At 44.0% G+C, this 26707-nt stretch overlaps 1 protein-coding gene and 1 non-coding gene across 3 annotated transcripts; both read left to right on the forward strand.

The window, feature by feature from the left end:
- On the forward strand, window positions 1–26707 carry PDPN (podoplanin). 2 transcript variants are annotated; one of them, XM_033113209.1, is made up of 6 exons: window positions 1–282; window positions 16762–16898; window positions 20150–20276; window positions 23792–23818; window positions 24385–24496; window positions 25268–26707. In XM_033113209.1, the coding sequence occupies exons 1-6, from the start codon at window positions 222–224 to the stop codon at window positions 25272–25274; spliced, it is 471 nt and encodes a 156-aa protein (XP_032969100.1). In that variant the 5' UTR covers window positions 1–221; the 3' UTR covers window positions 25275–26707. The 2 variants fall into 2 exon arrangements, with proteins under 2 accessions (XP_032969100.1, XP_032969102.1); XM_033113211.1 differs by having other exon boundaries at window positions 24385–24490.
- LOC117027914 (U6 spliceosomal RNA) lies at window positions 8828–8931 on the forward strand. The gene has a single exon (XR_004424028.1). It is a non-coding gene; the product is annotated as a U6 spliceosomal RNA (small nuclear RNA).

Consider the following 26707-nt stretch of genomic DNA (forward strand, 5'->3'; position numbering starts at 1 on the left):
GCTGACTCCACTCCCAAAGTTTCCAACTGCAAAGTTTGCTCCTCCAGCTGCCGCGGGCGAAGGAAGCTTAGGGACCCCTCCCGCGCTGGGACTTTTGCTCCCCGCATTCCAGCCCCCACGTTCGCGCTCTGCCAGGAGAGGCCTGTGTCTGCAGATTTTTCATCTTCCCTCAGCACAGAAACGAGCTGCTCGACCCCCAAGGGAGCAAGTTAAGGAAGAAGATGTGGAAGGTGCCAGTTTTGCTGTTGGTTTTGGGAAGAGCATCGGGAATTCTGGCAGGAGGTAAGTAAGACTCGGTGCGAGGCGCTGGTGGGGGTGAGCTAGCCCTGACTTGCTGAAATGCCCGGGTCTGGGATTTGAGGTTGCCCGGGGGAGCAGAGGGCGGGCCGGGAGTGTGTGAGTACTCGAGTCTGGAGGACCCAGGAGAAGGAGAGACAGCGGCTTATCGGGTGCCAGGTCCCATAGAAAGAGCTGAGCGGGATTCGAGGAGGAGCCCCGGAACCCTACAGGCAGCAAGGGTGGGGAGCAGAGGGGGCCTCTCTCCCTGTCAGCCCACCTCCTGCTGTCCCCTGCTCGGCTCGCAAGAGGTAGGGTGACAGATAAGAGCAAGGAGGCTTCCCACTGGCAGGACTGGGCTTTCCTACAGGGCTGTACTGGAGAAATGCCATGGCCTCAGAAGAGATGGGGCCCATGGAATGGGGAGGGACATTCAGGAGTGCTGGGGTTGGGGGGAGGGTTCCCCCTGTGCAGTGGTGGTCTCTCTCTGGGGGCTGCCAGGTCTTACACCCTGTGCACCCACATAAAACACACTTAGGACCCAACCAACAGGGATGAGCTGGAAGAGGCCCCGTCTCCTCCTAGAGAGGGGTAGTGTGGATGGACAGGACTGAAGTGGACGGCTCCTGAGTAACGCAAGCGAATGGAAGGTGGCTCTTTGGGGCTGTGTGTCGAACTTGGCCAACAATCTGAGTTACTGCAGGAATGCTGGTGACTCCTTAGATTTCAAATGTATCAGATCCGATGCTGGGGGCACTGCCTGCCGGTCGCCTACATCTTTCCATCTCATTGCCCTCTTCTTCCTCTCATCCTCTTCTCATTCCTTTGCGTCTTTCTGTGGAGCGCACTGCGTGGATGGCATCCGTGAACATTTGTCATCACTTTATTTCTTTTCTTGGGTCTTTATTATCTGTTTTCCCCCGTAGAATATAAGCGCCCAAGGACACAGCTGTGTCTTAGCCTTGATCCCCAGGAACAAACCAATGTCCTGCGTGCCAGAGTTGCTCACTCAATGTTGGCTGAAGGAGTTGTAAGCTAACGCGTGATCTTTGAGGTTGGAGCTGGCCGAGCTCTGTGCTCTGAAAAGTAAACTCTTACATGGTCCAAACTGAAGATCCAGGTTAGAGAAATCCTTGGAGGGCGTGATTTGAGGGAAGAGCAGACGTCACCTAGGCTTCCTTATTTCCACACAAAGGAGAGCATCCTTAGCCCTAGGGAAAAGATACCGGGAGTAGTGTGCTCAGTGCTGGGCTGGTTGCTTTGGAGAGAAGGAACTACTCTGTCTATAGGCCCGGGGGGGCTATTCTCGTGGTGGCCCTATTTTGGAACTTCTCTTTCCACTGTGATATAGACAGCTCTGCCTTTCAGTTACATTTCCTTTTTGGCGAGACAGAGTGCACATGACACCATTTTGTGCTCACCAGGGCGAGGTGTGGGAGGTCCCCCAAACCGAGCCACCTCCCAGCCCTGCTGAGCAAAGACGGCATTCTCTGTTTGTGACCGGGGAAGGGTTAGCTGTAATTATCTTTAAGCCAGTTCCTGAGTGTCAAAGGGACTCCTAAAAGGTAGCGGTAAACCTTGTCTGAAAATACAGCCGTGGTTGGTACTAGAAACTGGACTGCTAAAGACGGAAGCCCCCTAGGCTGTGGGGGGTGAGGGGAGATGGCTGTGTGGGGACACTGATTTGCTGGCCTGCTGGCAAGGAGCTGAGGCCCAGGAGGGGTTTTGTCTGAGGATAATGAGTGAGGCAACTTGCATATGGATGAATAACTTCATTGAGCTGAGCTATTGTCGGCTCTTGTTGGGGAGCTGGGGGCGGGGGGGGGCAGTGGGTAATTATGGTGATGAATTTTATGATCCGTCTCACAGGATCCCACTCTCCCACTGGGCTTCCCTCCTCTAGTGTTATAATCTGGCTCAGTTTTATAATCTGGTCCCGTGGGTTGTCTCTTTGGATGTGCGTGGACTCAAAGGCCCTCTGTTGTCCACACATCTGGCATTTTCCTCAATTGTCAGGCCCCACCCTCCCTCTGAACTTTCATCCAAAACATACCTCAGGGCCTCTCCATTAGATCGTTTGTTTGGTGAAATTCTGCAGGCTGCTGCTTGCTGCAAACCCACAAGTGCGTGCTTTTCCGGGATCAATCCACCCAGGATTAATCATGAGGCAAACAAACTTGCCTGTGATTTCCCCGAAACCCTTGCCAGTTTCAGAGGCCTTGAAATCTTCATCGGTTGCTCAGACTGTGTGTAGCACATAAGGCATTGATCAAGCATTTAATAAAGATCAGATCTGTTAGAGCCTTCGTGAGGGAGGCCTATCCATTACACGGGTGTGTAGGAGCCAAAATAGCATTTAATACAGAAAAGCACATTTTAAAAAAGTATCCCAGCACGAGAAGGCTAAGTCAGGACATGGCAGACAGGGAGGAGGAGCCCTGGCTGAGCAGAGGTATGCGGCAGGCCCCTGGTCTCTTTCTCTGGCCTCTGAAATCAGTGGCCCATGAGTAACTCCATTCCCTAGAATGATAAAGACCCCAAACCTTGGCATCACGTGGATGGTCTGCCCAAGTAGGAAGGATGTCACCTCCCAGCTATTCCCGCTCCCTTCCCCGCCACGCGCCAGGTGTGTCACAGTTACCTCATGTAATCATCACCACTCCTTAAATTTTATTTTAATCTTCAGACTTTGCCAGAGTTGAGATTAAAAATGGGTCTAACTCCAAACCCCAAGCTCTTTTTGCTACCGTCCACTGCCGGAAAAACAAAAACCTGAAACAATAACAACCACCACAAAATGAAGGTTGAACTTGAAATTAAAAGTTAACCTCACTTTAAGCTCCTTAAACTTGAAAGCAAAATTTTTTTAAGAGATGTAAGAAGCCCTTTATGTTAAATACATACCGTAATAGTCCTTAACAATGAAGCTGTCACAGTACATTGCAATACGATTCATTCATTCATTCATCCCACAGATGGTAATTCAGCATCTCCTGAGTGCTTGGTATGTTAGATGCGGACTTTCCTGTACTTTTGAGAAAGGCACACCTACCATTCTAAAGTGCACTCTGAATTCTTCACCAGCAAAGCAACAGACCTGTGCTTTAAATTCCATTGGCTTATCTGAATATTTGTCATATTTCTGGCTGCTAAGAACAGGCGCACCAGGTTAGAACTTGTGGAAATATTATAGGGGAGGACATGGAGAGAGGAAAGGCTCAAATACCTAGGACTACTCTTGTGAAGCTCCCTTGAGGAATCTGAATAAGATCCTGCCAGGCTCTGCAAGGACGCCTGGCCGTTCCTGACGCCTCTCAAGGAAATAGCCAGTGAGAGCATTTTGTTGGAAAAGAACCCAATGTTTGAGGGGATGGCGGTACGTAGGTGGGGGTACTTTTCAAGCCAAGTAAACAGTTACTGAGACACGTCTTAGGATTCCCATGGGGTGAGCAAGAGAGAAAAACAGCTCTCGATGGGAAGTTTGAATCCTTTCCCTACTGATTTCTTAAAACTTTCGGAGAGGAAAGAGAACAGGTATTTTATCTGAGGGCTAGGCGAGGGAGCCAGGTTAGGGAACAAGAGGTATGCTGCCAAGGTCATCCAGCGCAGGAAGACAAGGTGTCTGGCTTTTTCCTTCCCTCCTGTCTCACCCCAGCACCCACCAACCAGTCCACTCACAGAAGGCCAGTCAGGACGAGTGCTCCCTTGAGCTTCTACCTATGTGTGGGTGGGCTCTCCTTTTCTTCTGCTTTCCCGTTCCTTTGCCTCGCTTGGGAGGAGATGTTTTTTCTCCTTTGAGGTCAATCCAGCTGAGTCCAGAAGGAAACCAGCGAAACTGGTCATCCCATTCACCTAGCTGTCTGAGGACCTGCAAACTGAAATTGTTAGGGCAACACTAAATTTCACGCAGGGGAGAAAACAAAGTACACACCAAAACAGCAAACCTGCCAAAAGGATGATCACTTTTCCGGAGAAAGATGTGCTCCTGACCTCTGTGAGTAGAGAGAGAATATCCCTGGGGTAATCGTTGCCATTGTTACATTGGTAGCGGGCAGGGGAACGCCAGTTCCAGAGAGTATGGATGGGAAGCAGGGCAGGGGGGCATGCTAGAATGTGTGTAAACATATGACTGATGAGAATGGAGTATTTCCTGCAATTCATCAAGGTGTCTCCATCTGGGAGAATAAACCACAACTAATACTAACCAAAGCTATGACCCAAGGAATAGTGTCCTGCCCAACGGAGATGGGAGTCAGTTTGCCTCGAATCTGGAAGGGCCGAGGAAAGGAACGAGGATTTGGTGATGTCAGACCTGTTCCAAGGAATGCATTTACTGAACAAACATTCCTTGAGTAACTGCTTTGCAAGTGAGGGAAGGCAAACATTATGCCTGCTTGCAGCTAGTAAGCAAGAGGTCATATCGGGTGGCTGTGGGGATTCAGATCTCAGTGATGGTTTTTTTTTTTTTTAATTTTTTTTTTTTGTTAATTTATTGGGGTGACAATTGTTAGTAAAATTACATAGATTTCAGGTGTACAATTCTGTATCACATCATCTATAAATTACATTGTGTGTTCACCACCCAGAGTCACTTCTCCTTCCATCACCATATATTTGATCCCCCTGACCCTCATCTCCCACCCCCCAACCCCCTTACCCTCTGGTAACCACTAAATTACGTTCCCCAGATTAATTTTCAAAACCCCGTGGCCATCTTGTGGTTACTGATTGTTTTCTAATCCCCTCACCTTCCCCTTTACCCCCACACCTCACCCCACCCCCCACATCTAGCAACCCTCAGAGATGCGGGTTTTAGGATGAATCAGAGATGCCTGTTCTATCACAGTCTGGAAATGATTCCACTCACCGGCCTCACCCTTTGCCTGTGTCCTGTATACGCCGAACAGCATCCCAGGTGATTTCACTCTTGAAAAGGGCATGCCAGGACCGCAACTATGTGTATAAAGCATTGACAAAAATGATTTCCTGTTCTATTTAAACGATTTGGTTTCCTGGTTTTCTTGTGAGTTTGGCCAATGTGAACCAGTTTCATCTGAGCTGGATTTTCCCCTAATGAGATTAATATTCTGAATCTGTAAAACTAAGGGAACTAGACTCTGGGTGGACGGTGGTAATAGCGTGACTGTGTAATAACTGCTGCCCTTTACTGAGCGCTTAGCGGGCGCCAAGCACTTTCCAAGCCTTGCTTCACTGAATCTGCACAACGGACCTACAGGGTGGGCACTATTTGTGTGTTTTATAGACGAGTAAAGAGGCTCAGAGAGGTTCAGTAACTTACACACAGACACAGAGCAAGTAAATGGCGGTGGTGAGACTTAAATGTAGGCAGCCAGTCCCAGAGTCCCTAACTATTCAGCACAACAACCAGCTATGCTCAGAGTTGAGGCCGCAAGGACACCCAGAACAGTCAGCCAGCTGATTTCTTCAAGTGCTTCTCTTAGAGCAACACTGCTTGTTATTTGTTAAATACATCATTCAGATGGAAGAACTAGATGGCTCCAGAGGCACCGAATTGAAGAACCCGGTCCCTGGCCCCTTAAGCATTTACAGAGCGTGCTTGTTATTAAGAACTTGTTATTAAGAATTAGAGAGGAAGCATAAAGTGGGATCACAGCTCGCAAAGAGAGGCAAGACAGATGCGTGTGTGGTGTATAGTACGTAAAAGAACATATGAGGCCGCGTAAAATGTCATGCCCTGAGCGGCACATACGGTTATCTGCTGCTAGGAGTTTGGAGATGAGATTCCTATGGCCTATGGGAGCCAGAAAAAAGCCTTGTGGGGAAGATGGGACTTGATCTTGGCTGTGGAAAGGGTGGGGTTGGTTGGACGGGTGGCAGGGAAGGGCAGTGCAGGCAGGAGAGACTCCCTGGCCTGAGAACAATCTAGAGTTTATGTGGGAAGAGGTGTGGGTGTCAAGGGCTGGTAAGGGCCATGAAGGCTGGCCGTGAAGGTTGTCGGAGTCAAGGTGGTTGAGTTGGCAAGTGGCAGGAAATCAGAGAGAAGAATGAGACCATGTTTAGTGGAAGAGGTGAACCTTCTTCTGTAGGCAGTAACAGAAAATGGGAGTGGGGAAGCCATGAATAGTGGTTGTCAGAAGAAAATGATGAGGGCACAATACGGGATTGAGTCTAGTTTATGGGACCAGTGTTTTGGGGGAGGAGAGATTCAGGACGTAAAGAGACTGAGTGTGGTGACACTAGAAGAGGGCGTGAAATCAGATTTGGGGGAATAAGAGAGAGCAAGACTCGCAGCTCAGTATTTCCTGATTTCTTGTTATTCATCTCTCACAACACTCATCACTCTAATGAAAACTTTTTTATTAATATGCATTTCACGTGTCATAAAATTAACCCCTTGAAATTGAACAATCCAGTGGGTTTCAGTGTATCCAGAGTTGTACAACCGTCACCACTGTCAATCTTAGAATGTTTTCATTACCCGTCCCCCCAAACTCTCAAACCATTAGCAGTTTCTCCCATTCTCCCCTCCCCCGTCCCCTGGCAATCATGAATCTTCTTTCGGTCTCTATGGATTTACCTATTCTGGAGATTTCTCATAAACGGACTCCTACAAGAGGTGACTTTTTGTGTCTGGCTTCTTTCATGTAGCATGATGTTTTCAAGGTTCATCCATGTTGTAGCAGGTCATCATTTCATTCCTTTTTATGGATGAATAATATTCCGTTGTATGGATAGACCACATTTTGTTTATCCATTCACCAGTTGATGGACATTTGGGTTGTTTTCCACTTCGGTGGATGGTGGTAATAGCGTGACTATGTAATAACTGCTGCCATTTACTGAGCGCTTAGCGGGCACCAAGCACTTTCCAAGCCTTGCTTCACTGAATCTGCACAACGGACCTACAGGGTGGGCACTATTTGTGTTTTATAGACGAGTAAAGAGGCTCAGAGAGGTTCAGTAACTTACACACAGACACAGAACAAGTAAATGGCGGTGGTGAGACTTAAATGTAGGCAGCCTATCCCCAGAGCCCCTTTTCTGTTTTTTGTTTCTGGCTTCCCCACTCCCATTTTCTGTTACTGCCTACAGAAGAAGGTTCACCTTTGCCATTATGAATAAAGCTGCTCCCAATATTCATGTACAAGTCTTGTGTGGATATATATTTTTATTTCTTTCAAGTATATACCTAGGAGTAGAATTGCCAGCTCATATGGTAACTCTGTGTTTAACTTTTTGAGGAACTGCCAGGCGGTGTTCCAAAGCGGATGCACCATGTTACATTCCCACCAACAATGCAAAAGTGTTCTAGTTTCTTTACATCTTACCAACACTTGTTATATTCTGTTTATTTTTAATAGTAGCCATCCTAATGGATATGAAATGGATTGTCATTGGTAGTTTTGATTTGCGTTTCCCTGATGACTAATGATGTTGAACATCTTTTCATGTGCTTCTTGGCTCCTTTTCGGCTTTTAAAATTGGGTTGTCTTTTTATTGGTGAATTTTTAAATATACTCTGAATCCTAGACCCTTGTCAGACATAGGAATTGCAAATATTACTCCCATTCTGTGGATTGTCTTTCCAATCTCTTGATAAGTGTCCACGGAAGCACAAATTTTAAAAATGTTGGTAAAGTCCAATTTATCTATTTTTTTGTTTCCTATAGTGTTGGTGTGATACCTGGGAAGCCATTGTTTAATCCAAGGCCACAAAGATTTACTCTTAGGTTTTCTTCCAACAGTTGCAAAGTTTTAGCTCCTCCATTTAGGCCTCTGATTCATTTGGAGTTAATTTTTATATGTGATGTGACGTAGAAATCCAACTCCATTCTTTTGCATGTGGGTATTGAGTTGTCCCAGCACTATTTATTGAAAAGATGATTCTTTCCCCCACTAAATTATCTTGGTGCCTTTGTCAGAATCAATTGCCCATAAATGTATGGGTTTATTTCTGGATGCGCAATTCTATTCCATTGACCTATACGTCTGTCCTGAGGCCAAGACCACAGTCTGATTTGTGGTCAGCAGCTTTGTAGTAAGTGTTGAAATCCGGAAGCGTGAGTCCTCCGTCTTTGTTCTTTTGCAAGATTGCTTTGGCTTGTCTTGTCACTGTATTTTAATTACCTGTGTACATCCTGCCCCTTAGAGAAGAGAGCAGGACCCGTGTGTTCTTCAGCACTTTAAAAGAACCCATGGTTGGTACAGAGCAAACATTTGGCAGGAGGAAGAGGGAAGAAACTCAGTGACCCAAGCCTTTTGGCAGGAATGACAGGAAGACGGGTGATAGAACTCAGGTGGGAGGGTGAGAGGTTCGGATCCCGTTTGCTGAGAAGGAGCAGCTGTTTATGCACTCTGTCACAGACACACGGAGTTTGCAGTAATAGTAAGACATCCAATTTGTGTATCTGATGAGTTCCTGGGGAGATGCCCCACTAAAATGACATCAGAAATCAGCCCTGGAGACAAAGTTTGCTGCCTGAATTCCCCATTCATTGGAACAAGGGGAAAAAGATGACAGGGAGGGTCAGAGAGACCCTCCCGGCTAAGAACAATGACTAAAAATCTAGTGCTCGCTTCGGCAGCACATATACTAAAATTGGAACGATACAGAGATTAGCATGGCCCCTGCGCAAGGATGACACGCAAATTCGTGAAGCGTTCCATAATTAAAAAAAAAAAAAATCTACCACAGCACACTTCAAACTCTCCAACCAGGCTCAGGATCAAGGCCAAGGGCAGCTCATGGAAACACTGCACATTCTGCGCATTCCTGCAGGCCCTCATCCTCCTGGGCTCACAGCTGGGCTGTCTGCAAGCTGCATGGGTGGACGGTGAGGTCAGATCCAAAGGGGCTTCTCTTTTCGCTCTTGCAACATCAGGGACTGCTCAGCTGACGGCCCGGAGTGAATCAGTTTCCTAGCAGATGGTGTGTTTCCCAAACACTCCACCACCCCGTGGAGATGCCTGCTCGGAGCAGCACTGAGGAAGCCGGCTTTAGTCATTTGGTTATTCGTGTACTAAGCCATCCTTCCTGTGAAGTGGCCTTTCATGTAGGACTCCAGCCCCAGCGAGGTCTAGAAACGTGAGACCCGAGGTGCTGATGCCAGTCTGAAAGACCGGGAACTCGTTTCCTCTTTGAGAACATTCTGCTCTTGGTCAAGAGGGAAACGTCTCCCCAGGTTGAGTAATCTTGGTTGAGGTCGTAATCAGCAGCCCCTCGTTTGAACATTTGAGGACTTCTGAGCCCAGTTTGTGGTTGGGGGTGACTGGGTAAGTTCCTGTGAACCCGGAACCTAGTCATTCATTCAGCGCTCAGAGACTGTGCTGGTGGTTGGGCCATAAACCCACCACAAAGCGGAATGGGATGTGGCCCTGAAGGAGCCTCTCGATGACAGCAGGGAGAGAATAGGGTATGCCCAAGGTGTCAAGTCCTAGACGAGTTTAGAGGAGATAGCTTTCTCCTGGCCCCTTGGGAGGGCTCTGAAGGAAGAGGTATTTGACCTGGGCCAGGTAGAACAGTAGGTAGGGTTTAGATGGCGTTGAAAGATGAACCTGCATGTGACCTTGGTGTTCCGAAGCCCACAATCAGAGCAGCTCCAATTCTACTCCAGCCCTTTCCATGTGGAGTAGAGAGGGATGTGAGTGGGACCTGTGGGAAAGTGGCCAGTACGTGCAAAGGCTGTGTAATGTGGTGATTAGAGCGGGGCTTTTGGGGTCTGATACAGCCTGATGTTTAACGTCTGCATCACCACCTGCTGGCTACATGGGCAGTTTACTCTCAGGCTCATCACCCTCCTCTACAAAAAGGAGGAGGATATTAGTTCGCAAGGCTTTTGTAAAGATGAAGGGAGTGCTTAGCACCACGTTTTGCACATTCTCCTATAAATTCAATAAATAGTAGCCATTATTAAAACATCTGCCTCGTGGATGGTCCTGGAGATTAATTGCAAAGATTTGTAAAGGGTCCACAGTAGGTCTCCGTTCCCTTTCCCCCATCAAAGGGCAGAGAGAACGGATGTGGACGGGAGGCCTGGTGTCGTTTTATAGACTGTATGTCCTGTTCCTTCCATGGCTGGTGACCTCGGGTGAGTCCCTGCTATTGAAATGAAAGGAAGTCCTCAGCCTCTCTTTCATTGCCCATCTTCAGCTGCAGGGACCTGCAGAATGCTGGGGTGAGTCAGAGGGGCCACCCCACCCTCAGCCCCCTGGAAGGCATCCTTGGGCCATTGTATATTAACCACCCGGCTCTGAAATCGGGGTGCTTGCTGCTCCAAATCGGAACGTGTAGCACTATTCTGATTTCTCTCAAGGAACTCGTACTACTCATCTGATCTCCTCAGCCTTGACATGTTTCTCTTGAATTTCATGGGAAAGGCACACGTCCCCGATGCCGCCAGTGGGCAATGAAGTCTCATCGTTGGCCTCGGCCTCCAGGGGCTGACGGGACCTGACAGTGAGCAGACAGACTGCTACTCATTAAAAATTAAACCGCAGGGCAGCCCAGTTCGTCCTCAGCGGTGGATTGTTCTGTTTTCAGCCACGCTGTCTCTTTCATCAGGGGAAAGCATTTAACAACTCTTGGGTGAAGCACAGCGGACAGTGGCGGGAAGTTTATAATATAAGGGATAACTGAAAAGAAATTGCCTACTTGGCTGTAGGGGTACTCTTTCAGTCAGTTGCTCAGTAAACATCTGCTAAATACCAGTGCCAGGTCCTGGGGGGTATGTACAGTGTGGGCTTTAGGTGGCACTTTGCTGCCTGGAGGAAACATGAATGTGCCATTTCTGTGGGATACTGAGTGGCAGGGCCAAGTCTTCTAGGAGTTGCCTAGATTTTTCCATGATCAAACTTCTGATCCAGTAAGCAATGTGCCAGGATCCATGAAAAGGGTGGGCGTGGCGGGGAAGCCCACTGGCCACATCAGTGATTATATTGACCACAACCTAATGTCTGCCAGGAGTGGAGGGTCCGGCATACAGCTCTGGGTCAGAGAATGGCTTTCAATATTTCATAGAGAGGCTTTTACACAAGGTGAGGAGATGGGCCAGCCTATAAGACATAGGGCATAACTCGAAAGATGTGGTAAGTAAAAACAGAGTCCTAACACCTTTCTTCCGGTTACAGAAATCCACTTCACGGTAACTAAGGGATCACCATCGAAAACAGCTAAATGTGGGATGTTGTGAATTTAGGTGCGGGACTGTACAAAGATCTGAGTATCTGGGTGCTCACCGTGGGTGGTCTGCAGAGTCCTGGAAAATGTTGGGGGTTGGCATCTTTCTCCAGTTTGGGGGTATATTGATTCTCCGGCTTCTGAGCACAGTATTGAGACATAATAGGAAAACAATTTGCAAAAGCCTGTGTCTGGGCAAAGGAACGGAAGTGAATGTTTTTGTTTCCCAAATAGATGTTTTGACTTCCTTCTGAAAGCAATACTTCTTCCCAAATGTAATTGGAAGGAGGGGGAATGCTAGAATTAATTGTTCATTAATTTTCCTACCGGGGGAAACCAGAACTTCCCAGGATATTGTAAGAAAAAAAAAAGAGATTCTAGTTCTCAGTGGCCACAGAAGTCATTCCAGGGCTCTGTAGTCAACCATTTCAAAGGCTTATTTGTGCATTTAGACACTAGCGAAGCTCAATAGTCTAGAGAACAGCAGGCAACACGAAAGAGGCCTGACTCTGTTGGGTAACCCCACAGGTTTTCTTTGAAAACCCCGAGGGTAACTTAGCTTGTGACTTCTTTCTTTTTAAAATCAACTTTCCCATTTCAAGATAAAACATGGTTGAAGCTGCTTCTCCAGCTGTCCAATTTTCAAGCTTCAGGTCAGCAGGCGTAAAGCAGAGGAGACCTGCATCTGCTCACGGAGAGATGGAAACGGGCAGGGGCTCTGTACCTAAAGTTATGTAGGGGGCGTCTGTGGCTGTCCTAATAAAATGAGGTGAGGCCCAGCAAAGGACTCAGCATCCCGTAGGAACATCCTACTTTCCTTTGCTGCTGCCTTAACTTGTATAGTCAACAGGAGAGTTGATGCTCAGAGAGGTGCACCTTTCTCAAGCAAATCACACCTTCTTTGTAATCTGCCACGTCTGAAAGCTTAGTCCTAGAAGGGGGCTCATTTAAGGACATTGACATTGTGGTATCTAAGCAGATCGGAGCATTCTAACAAGATGCCCGAGCAGGCGGTTGCTTCTGACAACCAGAATTAAAATTTATGAAAGGATGAGGACGGGGGCCAAAGAGGAAGGATGTCAGAACCCAGGAGGGGGCAGCGGGCTTTGCAGCCCACAGCTGCCAGGGTGGTGCAAACGTGCTTCTGGATGTGTTTTGGTGAGGACTCACCAACCAGGCAAACTTGGGGAATCATTTCACTTGGGATGTTGTTAAAGAAAAAATTACTTTGACACTTGTTAAAACAGTGGGAAAACTATTGCAATAGGGGAGAGAGATAGGGCTCAACTCTGGATGCAACAAAGACGGCTGGGGATTTATAGCCAAGGAACAGAACCGAGGGCCAGTGGATGGAGAAATTAACTAAGAAGAGACACCGAGGATAGGGAGATTCTTGCTAAAAATAGCCTAACAGATCCCTACTAAAGGCAGGCCAAGGACTTGGACATCAAAGTTGGGGGTTGGGGAACTTGATCAGACACCAAGGTTAGGCAGAGTCTCTCTAAACTGACTTAGCAGGGTTCTTGCTGAAACTGGACTATCCAACGACGAACATGGAAGCCCAGGGTCGTGGCCTCATTGAGAAGGGCTCAGAGGAGCCTAACTAAAGTCTGGTCAAGGAGAGTGTCAACCTCACTTTCCTCATCTGAAAAATGGAGACAATAATGCCAGTGCAAGCCGCCCAAGGTGCCGTTGTGAAATAAAGTCAGCCAGAAGGTACCATGTAGACCCATCCATGGCTGAACAAATGTGAGAGAGGATCTGGTTATAAAGCTGTGCCTCCTGTGTTAAGGAGAGCCTACAACTCGGAAAGACCTCTGGGCACTTCTGTTCTCTGAGCCCCACTCATCCTCCTGTTCTCTGTGCCCCATGTTATTCTAGCGACATCCTTGGCACTGAATTAATTAACTTGGCAGTGACCAGCTGATGTGAGGGAGGAAGAGGAGCTGATGTGAGGGGCATGGATTTAGGAATTTGTTCTGGAAAGAATATGTAGACAGGGCAGTAGATAACCGGGGGCAGTCGGCAGTGCTCAGGCCATTTAATCAGTTCCTTGTGCTGAAAGGTTTCTCCACGACCGTGACATAGTGTTAGAAAGAAGACATTGTCTCCCTGAGAGCTGATTTTGAAGCACTAAGGCAAAGAGGATTTATTGGAATGACAGCCAGATCTTTTGGGGGAAATCCAATGATATTCCCATTTCACAATATACTTCAAAATAAACACTAGACAAATAGAAATATTAAGTGTAAGCACAAAACCATAAGGAAAATATAGGTGAATATTTATATAATCTTGAAAGTAGGATTGGTAACTGTGACATCAAAGGGACAAAAGAAGCTTAAGTTTGATTAGCGACAGAACTTGCCACTTACAAAAGGGAGGCAAATGCCAACTAGTGAAAAAAAATGTTTGCAGCATTTATTGCAAAGACTATATTCTTAAGGTTATAAAGAACACTTACAAAACTATAAAAAAAGGTGAATACCGTAAGAGAAAAATGTTCACAAAAGAAGACATTGTTAAGAGCCAACAAACAGATGGAACAACTCACTACTACTAATCAAAAGAAATGTAAATAAAACTGAAAAATTGAAAATGCTTATTCAAAAGATTTTTATCAAGAATGTGGCATATTACATAAAGTGATAATAGCAGTGTGATTTAACATGGCATCTCAATTTTAAGTCTTTTTAAAGAAATGCCATCCCATAAATGTATGTAAACTAGAATAATTTCTTTGGCGACATTAGGCTTTAATGCAAAGATAAAAATTATTCGTAATTAGCACTTTCGTACCAAGAAGCCTCTCTTCAGTTTTTGTTTGTCCTCAAACTTAACCTTAAGGTAAAATCAAGGTATCCACATCGTCTTCTCAGAGGTAGTATAAACTTAGGCCTAGCTGAAGAATAACACACACACACACAAAATTCCAAAGCAAATGGATGGGTTGCCACTTTATTTGGAAACTTCCATTGGTTCTGACACACAGCTGGGTGAGGCTGGGTGTGGCAGGAAAATGTGTTCATGTGAGCATGAGGGGACAGCGCTTCGGAACTGACAGTGTTATTGTAGGTTCATCACTGCACTTAGATAAACAGTTGTGCGTGTCACCTGCGCACACGTACGTCTTAGGAAGACAAAAGGGATTGGAGAGTGTAGGCATCAATATGTGATTTGAATTTCACCATTCAAGGGAAAAGGATGGCAAATACTGGCTGGAAACTCGGCAGCTGGGCTAGAGGAACTCTTCACCCAGGAAAGCCTTTGGCCAAAATAATAAGAGGGACAATTGAGTATCTCTTGTTAAAGATCAACTTTCCCATGGAGCAAAAAGAATGCCTGGGCAGTGAGACAAAGGACATGCATCTTAATCATGGGTGTCATTCATAAAACGCCCTTTGTCTATTCAGAGCGATTTTAGTACTTGGCTCTGTGGACCAAGAGTAGAAAAGAACCAGAAGGAATTTTTATCAAGTTACGCTTTCAATGAACTGAACTTTCTATGAAAGAATTCAAACCAACTTCATTCAGTACTTGTGTTTTTTGTTTTTGTGTTTTGTTTTCTTTTTAAGCAAGGGTGGTTTTGTTTTGTTTTTTTCAAGTCAGAGGATGCCCTGTAGTAAGTGATTTTGCTGAACAGTCCCAGAAAATGTTTTAAAATCGATAATTTGTTCACTGAGTTCAAAGAGGGGAGGAAGAAAAGAAAATGATATGCTTAGGGGTTTTTTTTTTAATGTTTTTTTTTTTCTTTTTAAATTAGGACTACTTGCCCCGCAATGGGGTATTTCCCCCTTGAGCTCAATAAATGCATTCCACATTTGCCTCCACCAGAGTCATAAATCCCTGTGGGAGCCAATCACTACCCCCACCCCCACCCCGGCAAATAGCCAGGAGGGGTGGCCAACCATTTGCCTTCACTGAGGTATTCAGTTATTGCTAACTGGTGAAAGCCTTTCGCCACCCAGACCGAAAAATAGATGCATGTACTTAAGAGGTTCATCCAAAGCCATTGAATGGCAGCACTGGATTAGGTCTCTAGATACAAAGAGAATACACAGATTTTAGAGGCTTTCTCCCTCTGTGTATCAGCAAAGAAGTTGTGATCAAATATTTATTAGCTGTGCCTTTGGCTGGGCCGTCTAAGCTTAGGGAGAAATACGGTATCTTAAGGCAAGGACAGGCTGCTGACTGCAGCTCTGTGATACAAACCTCTGCTCTAATGACCCAGAGCAGCCCCCGAGCACCTCCTCCCGCTGGCTCCTGGGATGTGCTGGCTCCTGGGATGTGCGTGCTCCCTTATTTTGCAATTGTATGTAGTCATGGAATTTCCAGAGCCACTCTGAGTCTGGGGAGGCAGCCTGTGGCCAATGAGTCAGACTTTTAAATTGTGAAAACGTTTATTTGGTGAGTTGAGATGCTGCTCTGGCATGGTCATGATTAGTTCAGATCATTGTGACAGAGATGGAAGAAGAGGACGCTGTTGGTGATCTGTTCTCTGCCCGGTCGTGGAATTCCACCTGCTTCCCCACCCTAGCCATCCCCTGCTCCTCTGGAAACCTTTTTCCTTGGCATAGCAGGGTCATTCAGCCAATGTTAATGTAGTAAAGCCAGGGCCAGGGCCAGTGAGGTCTCTTGTTAGTATAGCTCTTGATGTACTAAGCGTTGTTAGTTGTCTCCGGCAGCCTTAAATCTATTACTGACCTTCCCCTGTAGATGTTGACCCAACTGTAAAATAAGAGGTTGAACTCTATGTGATCCCTGAGGTCTGTGGTCAAAGCCAGAGGTGCTAATCACTCAGGTACACCGCAGTCTCAAAATTAAATGGAGAGCAAGCGTGATTTTGAAAAGATGGAGACCCTGCTTTTGGACAGTCTGATTCAGAAGGTTTGAGATAGAGCCTGCAAATTGGTATTTATGGAAGTCTTTCAAGGTGACTCTATCTTAGAATTTTTCCAGGTCTAAATGATATTCTATTAACCAGATACATTAATTGATTGTATGAAATGACACCAGGAAGAATCTGGTTCATTACTGCAAAAGGAAGGTATATATCCCTCTGTTCAACCTGTCTCAGTGGAATACAGGGAGGCTGGGTCCTTCCCCTTTTTGTGTTTGCATCTTCCTTTCTTTGGCAATGGAGACAACCAGGCCATCATATGTGCCAGAGGTACAGCAAGGAGAATGGTTTGTGGTAAGCAAGAAAGGTGGCCCCCCCCAAAATGTCCCCAAAACAAATAGGAAAAAAATTATCTTATTGTACCCAGCCAGTTAGTTCTGTCCGCACTACTTGCACCAAAAGCCCTGACTCAGTCTTTCTTTTTTAGCCATCACGGTCCTGCCGGAAGATGACATCACGACTCCAGGTGTGGAAGATGTCCTGGTGACCCGAGGTGTGGAAGATGACGTGGTGACCCCACATGCCAGTAAAGAGCCCTATTGGTCTACTGGCTTGACAGCTGTGGTGAGTGTCCCAGGAAGAAAGGAATTTGTTTTGTAGGCACACAATTACATGCACGGATATATATATATGCATATATATATACATATATATATGCATATATATATAATATTCATTCAGCAGAAGCCACCATACGTAGAATTGGTACATGGTTTGCAACAAAAGCTACTTCCCAGTTCCATCCAACTAGCAGGTAGCTGGTGTGCTGATTGCAGGTGATTTGAGAGTGTACACCAGGGTTCTCAAACTAGTAAGGAAGTAGGTTTATAGATGTCCAATCTATTACAGCCCAGTTTTCAATACAGGAAAAGTCTTGGATCTTGCAGCACCATTATTGCTATAAAAGTTTCTGAATATGTGTTCACAGTCTCTTGCCTTTTTGTAGACTAGCAATAAACACAGACTAGAGCCCATCCACAGACCGTGCTGGTATAGACTATGTGGAGTCTCAACTGACACATTCTTAACCTAATGAATTTTAATTAATTCGTAATGTGTCTTAAGCACCTGCCATGGTCAAAACAGGATGCCAGGCTCTGGGAGGCATTGAGGAAATATACAAGGCACACTCTCCACCCTTGAGTTTATAATTTAGTTAGTAACATGGAACAGAGGCTCCTGCCTGCCTCTCTAACCTCATTGCACCGCAGCTCCCCTCACTTTCTCTATTTCAGCCATGTTGACCCTTCTGACCTTTGAACTTATTCCAACTTAGGTTTTTGTTTCCTGTGCTTAGAACACTCCCCAGATCTTTACATGGCTGACTTTTTCTCGTGAGTCTCAGGAACAAATGTCATCTCAAAGAGGTCTAAAGTATTCCTGTCCCTTCCACCCTCTTTTCCCCTCAGGAGTTACTTTCTAGACCTGAGGTCAGCAAACTACCCACCACCTTTGGCCCACCACCTGTTTTTGCAAATAAAGTTTTATTGGAACACAGCAATGCCTATTCAATTGAGAATTATCTGAGGCTGCTTTCATACTATAAAAGCAGAATTGAATAGTTAGTTGCAATAGAGACCAAATGGCCTACAAAGATGAAAATATTTACCATTTGGCCCTCTACAGAGAAGTGTGCCAACCTCTGTTCTAGTATATTCCCAGGGTTTGGAACCATGCCAAGCACTCAGTAGATACTCATGAGCACATAACATAAAATTTACCATCTTAACGACTTTTAATTGTACAGTTTGGTGGTGGTAAGTATATTCATCTTGTTGTGAAATAGATCTCCAGAGTGTTTATATCTTGTTTAATCTGAATTTCCACACCCGTTAAACAACAACTTTACTTTTTATCTCTATGATTTTGACTACTCTAAGTACTCCATATAAGTGGACTCATACAGTATTTGTCTTTTGGTGACTGGTTTATTTCACTTAGCATAATGTCCTCAAGGTTCATCCATGTTGTCGCGTGTGACAGGATTTCCTTCTTTTTTAAGGTTGAATAATATTCCATTGTATGGGTGGATATACCGTTTTTGTTTATTCATTCAATGTTGATTTATACTTGGGTTGCTTCCAACTTTTGGCTAGTGTGAATAGTGCTGATATGAACATGAGTGTGCACCATCTCTTCAAAACCTTGCTTTCAGTTCTTTGGGGTCTATACTCAGAAGTGGGATTGTTGTACCATACGGTAATTCTATTTTTAATTTATTTTTTTTTTAGGAAACTCTGTCCTGTTTTCCCTAGCGGTTACACCATTTTAGAGTCCCACCAACAGTGCACAATGGTTCCAATTTCTCCACATCCTTGCCAACACATTATTTCCTGTTCTTTTTTTTTTGTAATTTTTTACATTTTTTAAATTTTTAATTTTTTTTTATTGGAGAATATTGGGGAACAGTGTGTTTCTCCAGGGCCCATCAGCTCCAAGTCGTCCTTCAATCTAGTTGTGGAGGGCGCAGCTCAGCTCCAAGTCCAGTTGCCGTTTTCAGTCTTTAGTTGCAGGGGGCACAGCCCATGATCCCATGTGTGAATTGAACCGGCAACCTTGTTGTTGAGAGCTCGCGCTCTAACCAACTGAGCCATCCGGCCGCCCTATTTTCTGTTCTTTTGATAGTAGCCTTCCTAACGGGAATACTCTCATTGTGGTGCCGATTTGCATTTCTCTGATGATTTGTGATATTGAGAATTTTCATCTCCTTGTTAGCCATTGTATATTATCTTTGGATAAATGTCTAGGCAAGTCCTTTGCCCATTTTTAAATCAGGTTATTTGATTTTTTTGTTGTTGAGTTCTAGAAGTTCTTTATATCCTTATCAGGTATATGATTTGCAAATACTTTCTCATATTCCGTAGGTTGCCTTTTCACTTTGCTTTTGGTTTTTTAATGAAAGTTTATTGGAGTGACAATGATTAGTAAAGTGACATAGGCTTCAGGTGTGCAATTCTGTAATACCTCATCTATATATCACATTGTGTATTCACCACCAAGAGTCAGTTCTCCTTCCATCACCATATATTGGATCCCATTTATCCTCATCAACCAACCCCGTCCCCGCCTTTTCACTTTGTTAATTTGTGTCTTTTAATGCATAAAGTTTTTAAGTTTGATATCCTATTGATCTAGTTTTGCTTTTGTTGTCTGTGCTCATTGGCATATTTGTTGAATGTTACTCAGGCATAAACTTTGGAGTCCACAGAACCAATCCCAAGTCTTGTTCTGTCATTCGTTGGCTATGTGAGTTTGGTCACATTACCTAATCTCTAAGCCTTGTTCATACTACAGGACTAATAATGGGATCTACTTCATGTATGGGGTGTGTGTGTGTGTGTGTGTATGTGTGGTAAATGAGGTGTTTAAATGGGCTGGCACATAATAAGCTCTCAATAAAGTCTAGCCTATTATTTTCATTAGTAGAGGGTGGGCATTGAAGGGTGATACAACATAATATGTACCCAGTAAATGTTGCAGGGAAAAAGTGCCATTCAACTTCAAGGGAGAGAAAGAATTAAAGCTAAGTGATCTGGTATTTTTTGAAGAATTAAGACCCCAGGAAGTCAGCAAGAATTAAGACCCATGGAAGTAAAGAATTAACACCCATTTGGCATTCATTTCTGGAGGAGACTTGGTTTTATTCTTGTTCCCCCTGTTGTTGTTTGTTTTCTTATTTCCACTTTAAATGTATGTCGTCATATATTTTATGTATTTATGCCAGCTTAAAGAAATTCTTTTCTGTTGTAAGGTAGAGGATATATTTTAAAACATTCTGTTCTATTTCTGTTTTGCCTCATTTGCATCTCCAACAGGTGCCCACAAGTACAAAGAGCACAGCCATTTATAGAGATGATCAGTCAACTCCAGAAAGTACAGTCCATGCCCGAGAAGAGAGCCAGAGCACCACAACCTCGTATGTGGCCACGAGTCACTCCATGGGTAAGAAAACAGGTCACCCCATAGGGATTGATCTCTTTTTTTGCATAATCAGCGTGTTCCGTAAACTATGAACAAATATAATAATCAATGCATAGTGGAATGCACGAGCAAATTCTGAACCGAGCTTTATGTGGTGGGTTCACAATTCAATGTCTTAGGTTGCTAAATCAACTTCCATTTCTTGGGTTGCTGGACACAGCTTTCTACCTTGAATGGCAACTAGTGATAATGCCCCCACAAGGGCAAATTAAGTAGCTCCTGGTGTCATGTTGCTGACCCTAAGATGATGCTACACTAAGAACTTTGTGTTGACACCCTAGGCCGTAAAACTCAGCCAACCAATGTAAATCTTAATTGATTCTGTACTAATATTTACCATTACATATTGAGTTCGTGTCTGTACATATGGAGCAAGAATCTTTTTCTAAAACAGTCTTGCCAGGATTTGGGGTTGTAATTGTGGTTCATAGTTGGCACCTGCTGCAGTGTGAATAGAACACCTTGGAGAGAAACTGTGAAGGAAGACTTTGGGTCTTCACCATTATTATGAGGTTTAAACCCTCCCTGATAAGCACGAGGAAAGATCATTGCCATTACAACTCAGCAATACAAAGAGATAGCTTTGTATTTCTAGAGCTTTCCTAAGAGAAACTCAGTTGTTTGGGATTTTAAAAAAAATAAGCCCTAATTTGTAGCAGATAAGGATGGCAGAGGAAAGGAACTAATCCTTCAATAACTGCAATGAGTGCCTGCTCACTTGAGCAATTTCATATAAATCATTTTATCTTGACAGGTATTTCTACCTTTAAATGAAAGTAAATACAGAGACCTTGCTTAACGCAGGGGCCCCTCAAACCAATTTGCACATCTGAACACCTAGAAAGTTATTTTTTATTGTCAATATACATTCCCAGACCCAAAAGCCAATTTGGTTTTACAGACTCTATAGCACTTCTGAGACTTTAAACCTTTACATTTGTACACCCATGTTCATAGCAGCATTATTCACAACAGCTGAAATGTGGAATTCATTGACAAATGGATGGATAAACCTAAAATCTGTGTAACTTTGCTATTTAGGTGGGTGCAAAAGTAATTGTGGTTTAGAAGGTTAAAAATAATTGCAAAAACTGCAAATACTTTTGCACCAACCTAATAACAGTAGTCACCCCAATGAACTTTAATTAAAAAAAAAAAAGGGTATATGCATACAATGGAATATTTTTCAGCCTTTAAAAGGAAGAGAATTCTGATGCATGCCACAACATAGATAAACTTTGAGGATATTATACTAAATGGAATAATCCAGTCACCAAAAGCCAAATGTTGTATGAATCCACTTAGGTGAGTGGTAAAATTATGGAGACAGAAAGTAGAAGAGCGGTTGCCAGGGGTTGGTGGGAAGAGGGCATGGGGAGTTACTGTTTAACCGCTATAAAATGTCAGTCTTTCGAGATGGAAGGGTTCTGCAGATGGCTGGTGGTGACGATCGCACAACGGTATGAATGTACTTAATTGTACACAAAAATGGTGAAAATAGTAAATGTTATGTGTATTTCATCACAGTAGGAAAAAAAAAGCTTCATCAAATGCGTTGAAAATAAAGCCTAAAGGTCACTCCAAAATGCTAAAAAAAAAAAGTGGTTAACATTTAAATACCAGAGAAAACCAAATAGGGCTACGCTAGGAAAGAATCATCATTGTAATTGATCATTAGAAAGCATTTCAAATTTTTGGAGAAGAATTGATCATTTGTAAGATGAGTTGACAGCTAATCAGCAGCAGGAAAAAAAATTCACTTGCCTGAAAATACCCATGGTTACTCTCCTGTTCTGGCCCCTGCCCCACCCTGTCACAAAAAGTGTGACTTATAGCATATTCCTACTTCAGACATCCCAAGAAAATTTCGTATGTGAGTTAATATATAATTAGAAGCACTCGGGTTGTTTAAGAGGTAATTTTATTAGGGCAGCAGGTCTTTCCCATGAAACGCCCAGGTTCGATGATGTTCTCATGGATGACATATTTTATGATCACAATCATATAATTAATTGGGAGGGAGCTCTGGAGTACAGGACTAATGAGGTCTAATTTAGTAAGGAATCTTCTATAAACTTTATTTTTGGTGTTTTCTAACCAATGGTGTCATTCATTGGTGGTGATGGTGGTATGTGATGTAAAGCTGGAACTGGCAGCCACCAGGGTAAAACGTGGTAAGCAAATGATTGACCTGTTTCTTTGTGTAGTTGGCAGCCAGGGATGACATTTTGGGAGTTGATTCGATGACACCTTTGTTCTGGGCAGGACTCAGATCCAGCATTCTTCCAGCCGCTTTTTTATGGTGGGATGGCACCATCAGCTCCGTGTAAATGCTCCAGAGCCATGGGTTCAGCTCATGCAGGGAGAGTTGGGTTTGGGGACCCCTGCCCTGGAGCCATCTTGGAAAGGTGTCTTTCTGAAGAGATCCTTGGTGCAAAGAGGATGGCATCTCCCAAACCCAACCATTCAAAAAAGCAAACATCTTGTAGGTGATGGTTGGCTGGTTTGACCTTTGATTATGTAAGAAAGCTATTGTATATCTGTGGTGGTCTGCTAGTTGTGAGCTAGGGTTCTAGGGAAGGACCTGATTTACTTACTTCTCTCTATCTTGTCATTACTCAAGGCACCTTGACTTTTTCTTCATCTGCAAACTAGATAAACAAACACCACTCAGAGGAGTTAGGGACTCTGTTGTTGGGAGAAACAAAACAAAACAAAAAAACCTTTATTTTTAAATAGGAATTATGTAAAATTATCTGAAAGAAGCAAACAATTGTGTTACTCACCTACAGCAAGGTACTTGTGAGCGAATCCCTTCTACCCAGGTGATAGGTAAATGAAAATATTCACATCGTAATTATTGGACTAGGTTTGGCTGTAGATAGAAATGCTAAAACAACAATGGCATGAACACAAAGAGTGTAATCTCTCATTAAACTGAGCTGGTCATATTGCTTCCTGGTGAGATGTGGATTTTGCTACTAAAGAAAAAGCAGGGAATTAATATCACAAAACAGATCCCAGTCTTGGCCACATCTTCTAAAACTAGAGTATAAGGCTCTCAAAATGAAAACCCTTCAAAATAGACCTCATATCTCAGTGTGTTTTCCATGATCCAAGAATCATCAGCCTTGGGTTCTTTTGCTACTCTAAGATCTAAAACTTTTTGATCATTTATTTAGCACCTCTCTGGGAGCAGCTTCCTGCTCTCTAAAGTAGATGAGAGAAAAGCAATGTACACAAAAGTACTATGGACGCATAGGCGTGAAGAAGCTTTCATAAATTCAATAATAATAGTTTTCAAGACAGGATCATGTCAAAGCTTGCGTAAAAATCCCCTGATCCAATTTATTTCAAAAATTATCCTCTTTGGTTGTGTTTTGCTACTTTCCACTTAGGGTAAATTCATCTTTTGCCAATTGTTAAATTATAGTTATTAAATCCTAATAATTCTATATCATTATATCTCTTTACAGAGGACACACAGACAACAGTTGAGAAAGGTAAGCTAGATTTTGGTATCAAAATATTCTTTGGGGATTAAAAAAAATTTCTTTGAACCTAACCTTTGTGATGAATTACATTCTTTCCTGGATTGTAGTCAACAAGAGCAGAATACAGACCCTTCCGAGAACAGGTTTCAAACATCTTTTAAGAGAGAAAATGGAATTGCCTGCATTTGAAAATAAGCAAACCACAAATGAGTCTATTCACTTAATGACAACTATGGAGAATGATGTCATATCATAATTTGTTACTAGGAACGAAAATGGGGGCAAATTTAATAGCTGTACACAAACGCTACCCAATAATTAACAGTGAAGCCACCCATGTGAATGGTGTGCTTGGTGGATCCTGAGACCCAGAAATTTTTCTATTCATAAGATGGGATTAGAATAGCCCAAAGTTTCTCCTCTCCTAAGACAATTTTCACTAGATACAGGAGAAGCAACATGGAACATTATTTGTTATCTAGAGTGGGGCAGTGGCATTGTGTATAAATGACACATTGTATTGTTGCGGGTGTATTGTTTATCTGGGGCTCATGCCTTTTCTCCCTCTCATTCAGATGGCTTGGCGACAGGGACCCTGGCTGGAATCATAGTTGGAGTCTTACTAGCCGTTGGATTCATTGGTGGGATCATCACTGTGGTTGTACGGAAAATGTCAGGAAGGTACTCGTAAGTAAATAACTTACACCCATGTGATAGGTAAATACAGGTGGTCACTGTAGGGCTCCAACCTTTGAACTAATGGAAACCTCTCAATGAAGGTCGTGGTCAGAAGTGCCCTACCTCCATAAGTACTACAGCAGAAGTTTCCCCAGAAGGACAAGTGTCTACTTGATCCTTACACGTTTCCGAGAAAAGAGTCAGAGCTGGAGGTGGTCCTTTGGTTGACTCCCACTGAGGTCTGACTAAATTTGACTTCTTGTCTTCATTTTCCAACTAACTGAACTTGAGAGAAAACCCAAATCAAGAATGAACTTGATACCTCTTAGTCACCCTGCTCCCAATCATCAGAGGTGGGAGGTTTCCAGAAGAGCATTTGCTATTGATAAGGGGAAGGGATTCTTTCTCTTTATTAAAGCTTCCTAAGAATTCAGGACACTCAGATTCACAGCCAGAGGAAAACTTTTTATTATTTCTGTTGGGGAGATGATACAGGATTGGGGGGTAGGGGGAGTGGGGAGAGGACAAATGTTACACAACTGTGGGGTTGAGGGACACAAGTGACAATACAGTCACAGATTTATGTGTTTGGAAATGCCTGGGAATCTGACCCTGGCTGTACGAGGACCAGGCATGGAGGAAGAATGAGTGGGAAGGAAGAGCACCAGGTTCCAGAACTGGAAGACTTAGAAAACAGGACAATAGAAACATGACTCACAGGATGACTATTCATAGAGCCCATAAAAGAAGTGACAGTCACCTTTCTCTTTGTTTTCACAGGCCCTAAAGAGCTGAAGAATTGTGCCCTTCCGCCAACATGTTAAAAGAGAGAGTGTCCCACCGCCCCCATCCCTGAGCACGTGGGAGAAGATGACCCATGGAAATGGCTGGCCACCCCACTCAAAGTCCATGGTGATCCCTCCACTTCCCAGAAGTAACCGACGGAAACACAAGTCACCAGACTTGTTCTTCTAGCGTTTGTCTTTTGAGAATTTTTTAAAAATATGCATCTTGTAAAAGATGATTTAAAAGACAAAAATGCATAGAAAATGGAGCAAAACTATGTAAATTGATTTGTAACTAAGGTAGATAATGTAATTCCATCGATGTTAGAAACTGTAATCACGTCTTGGTTCTGACCAGTCTCTGTTATTGTTAAAATGCAAAGGACCCTGAAAAATATTTATGCCAGTGGAGTGCTTGGGTCTAGCACTGTCAGTTAAGTGGCAGAAGCATTTTGTAATTTCTGATCTGTTGAAATGTACACATTCCAGTCTAGTTTGGCCGACTTTTAAAGCCTGACTTGGTGTGAATAATCAAGTAGGAAACCTAAACCTGGGTAATTTGTAATAAGCAACTGCCTTTCACTGCCAGATAAATAATTTCCAAGGCATCTACTTTAGATCATAAACAGGAAGTCCATACTTTAGAGAAGCCATTTTGCTTCTCACAACAAGGCCACCCAGGCAGCCTGCAGGCTTGCTTTACCGTCCTCTCCAGTGATGATTTGATGACTCAAAGGTTTGCTCCTACTTGCCCCCTCCACTTCCCTCAGATGATGGAGAGCCAGAGCTAAAGGGATGGCCTTTCATTCTCATGATGCAACTCCTTCAGGTTGGCTGCGTTGTTCTGGAATACAGAGATCTCAGCCCTGATGATGGCCAAAGAGGCTGAGGGGGTCCAGTGGTGCCAGAGGCTCAAGTGTTCCAGAAATCAACAACCCTGGTAGTCCCCAAACAGAAAGAAACCCTGTGTATGCCTCCGGCATGGGGCATGGAAACTGCCAGCTTCCTAACATTAATTTTATGCCTCAGAGGAAAGATTTGGGAAGCAAAAATAATCTTGTAAAATAATAATTTTTAAAAAGCAGCTGGACTTAAAAATAGAAGATATTCCCCATCTTCATGATATACCACATGTTTCTGTGGGGTCGTAATTGAGAGGATCAAAATAAAGAAGCCTAAGCTGCCATTCTGTGTTGGCACCATCCAACTCAGTACATTTCTTCCCAGAGGTCAACGGAATGGATTTCCCTAAACGAAAAGTTTTTATACCGAGCAGATGCTCTGTGGTGACTGATCGTGCAGTTCTGACATCCTCTAAACCAGGGGTGTCCAAACTTGTTTCAACGTTTTTCACCAAGGGCCCTATGCGGTAAAATACACAAACAGCCGGGCCACTCACTCGAGGTGAAGTACGTATTGCCTCACCTGGTTTATT

Source organism: Rhinolophus ferrumequinum, chromosome 9, assembly GCF_004115265.2.
Source record: "Rhinolophus ferrumequinum isolate MPI-CBG mRhiFer1 chromosome 9, mRhiFer1_v1.p, whole genome shotgun sequence".
NCBI lineage: Eukaryota > Metazoa > Chordata > Mammalia > Chiroptera > Rhinolophidae > Rhinolophus > Rhinolophus ferrumequinum.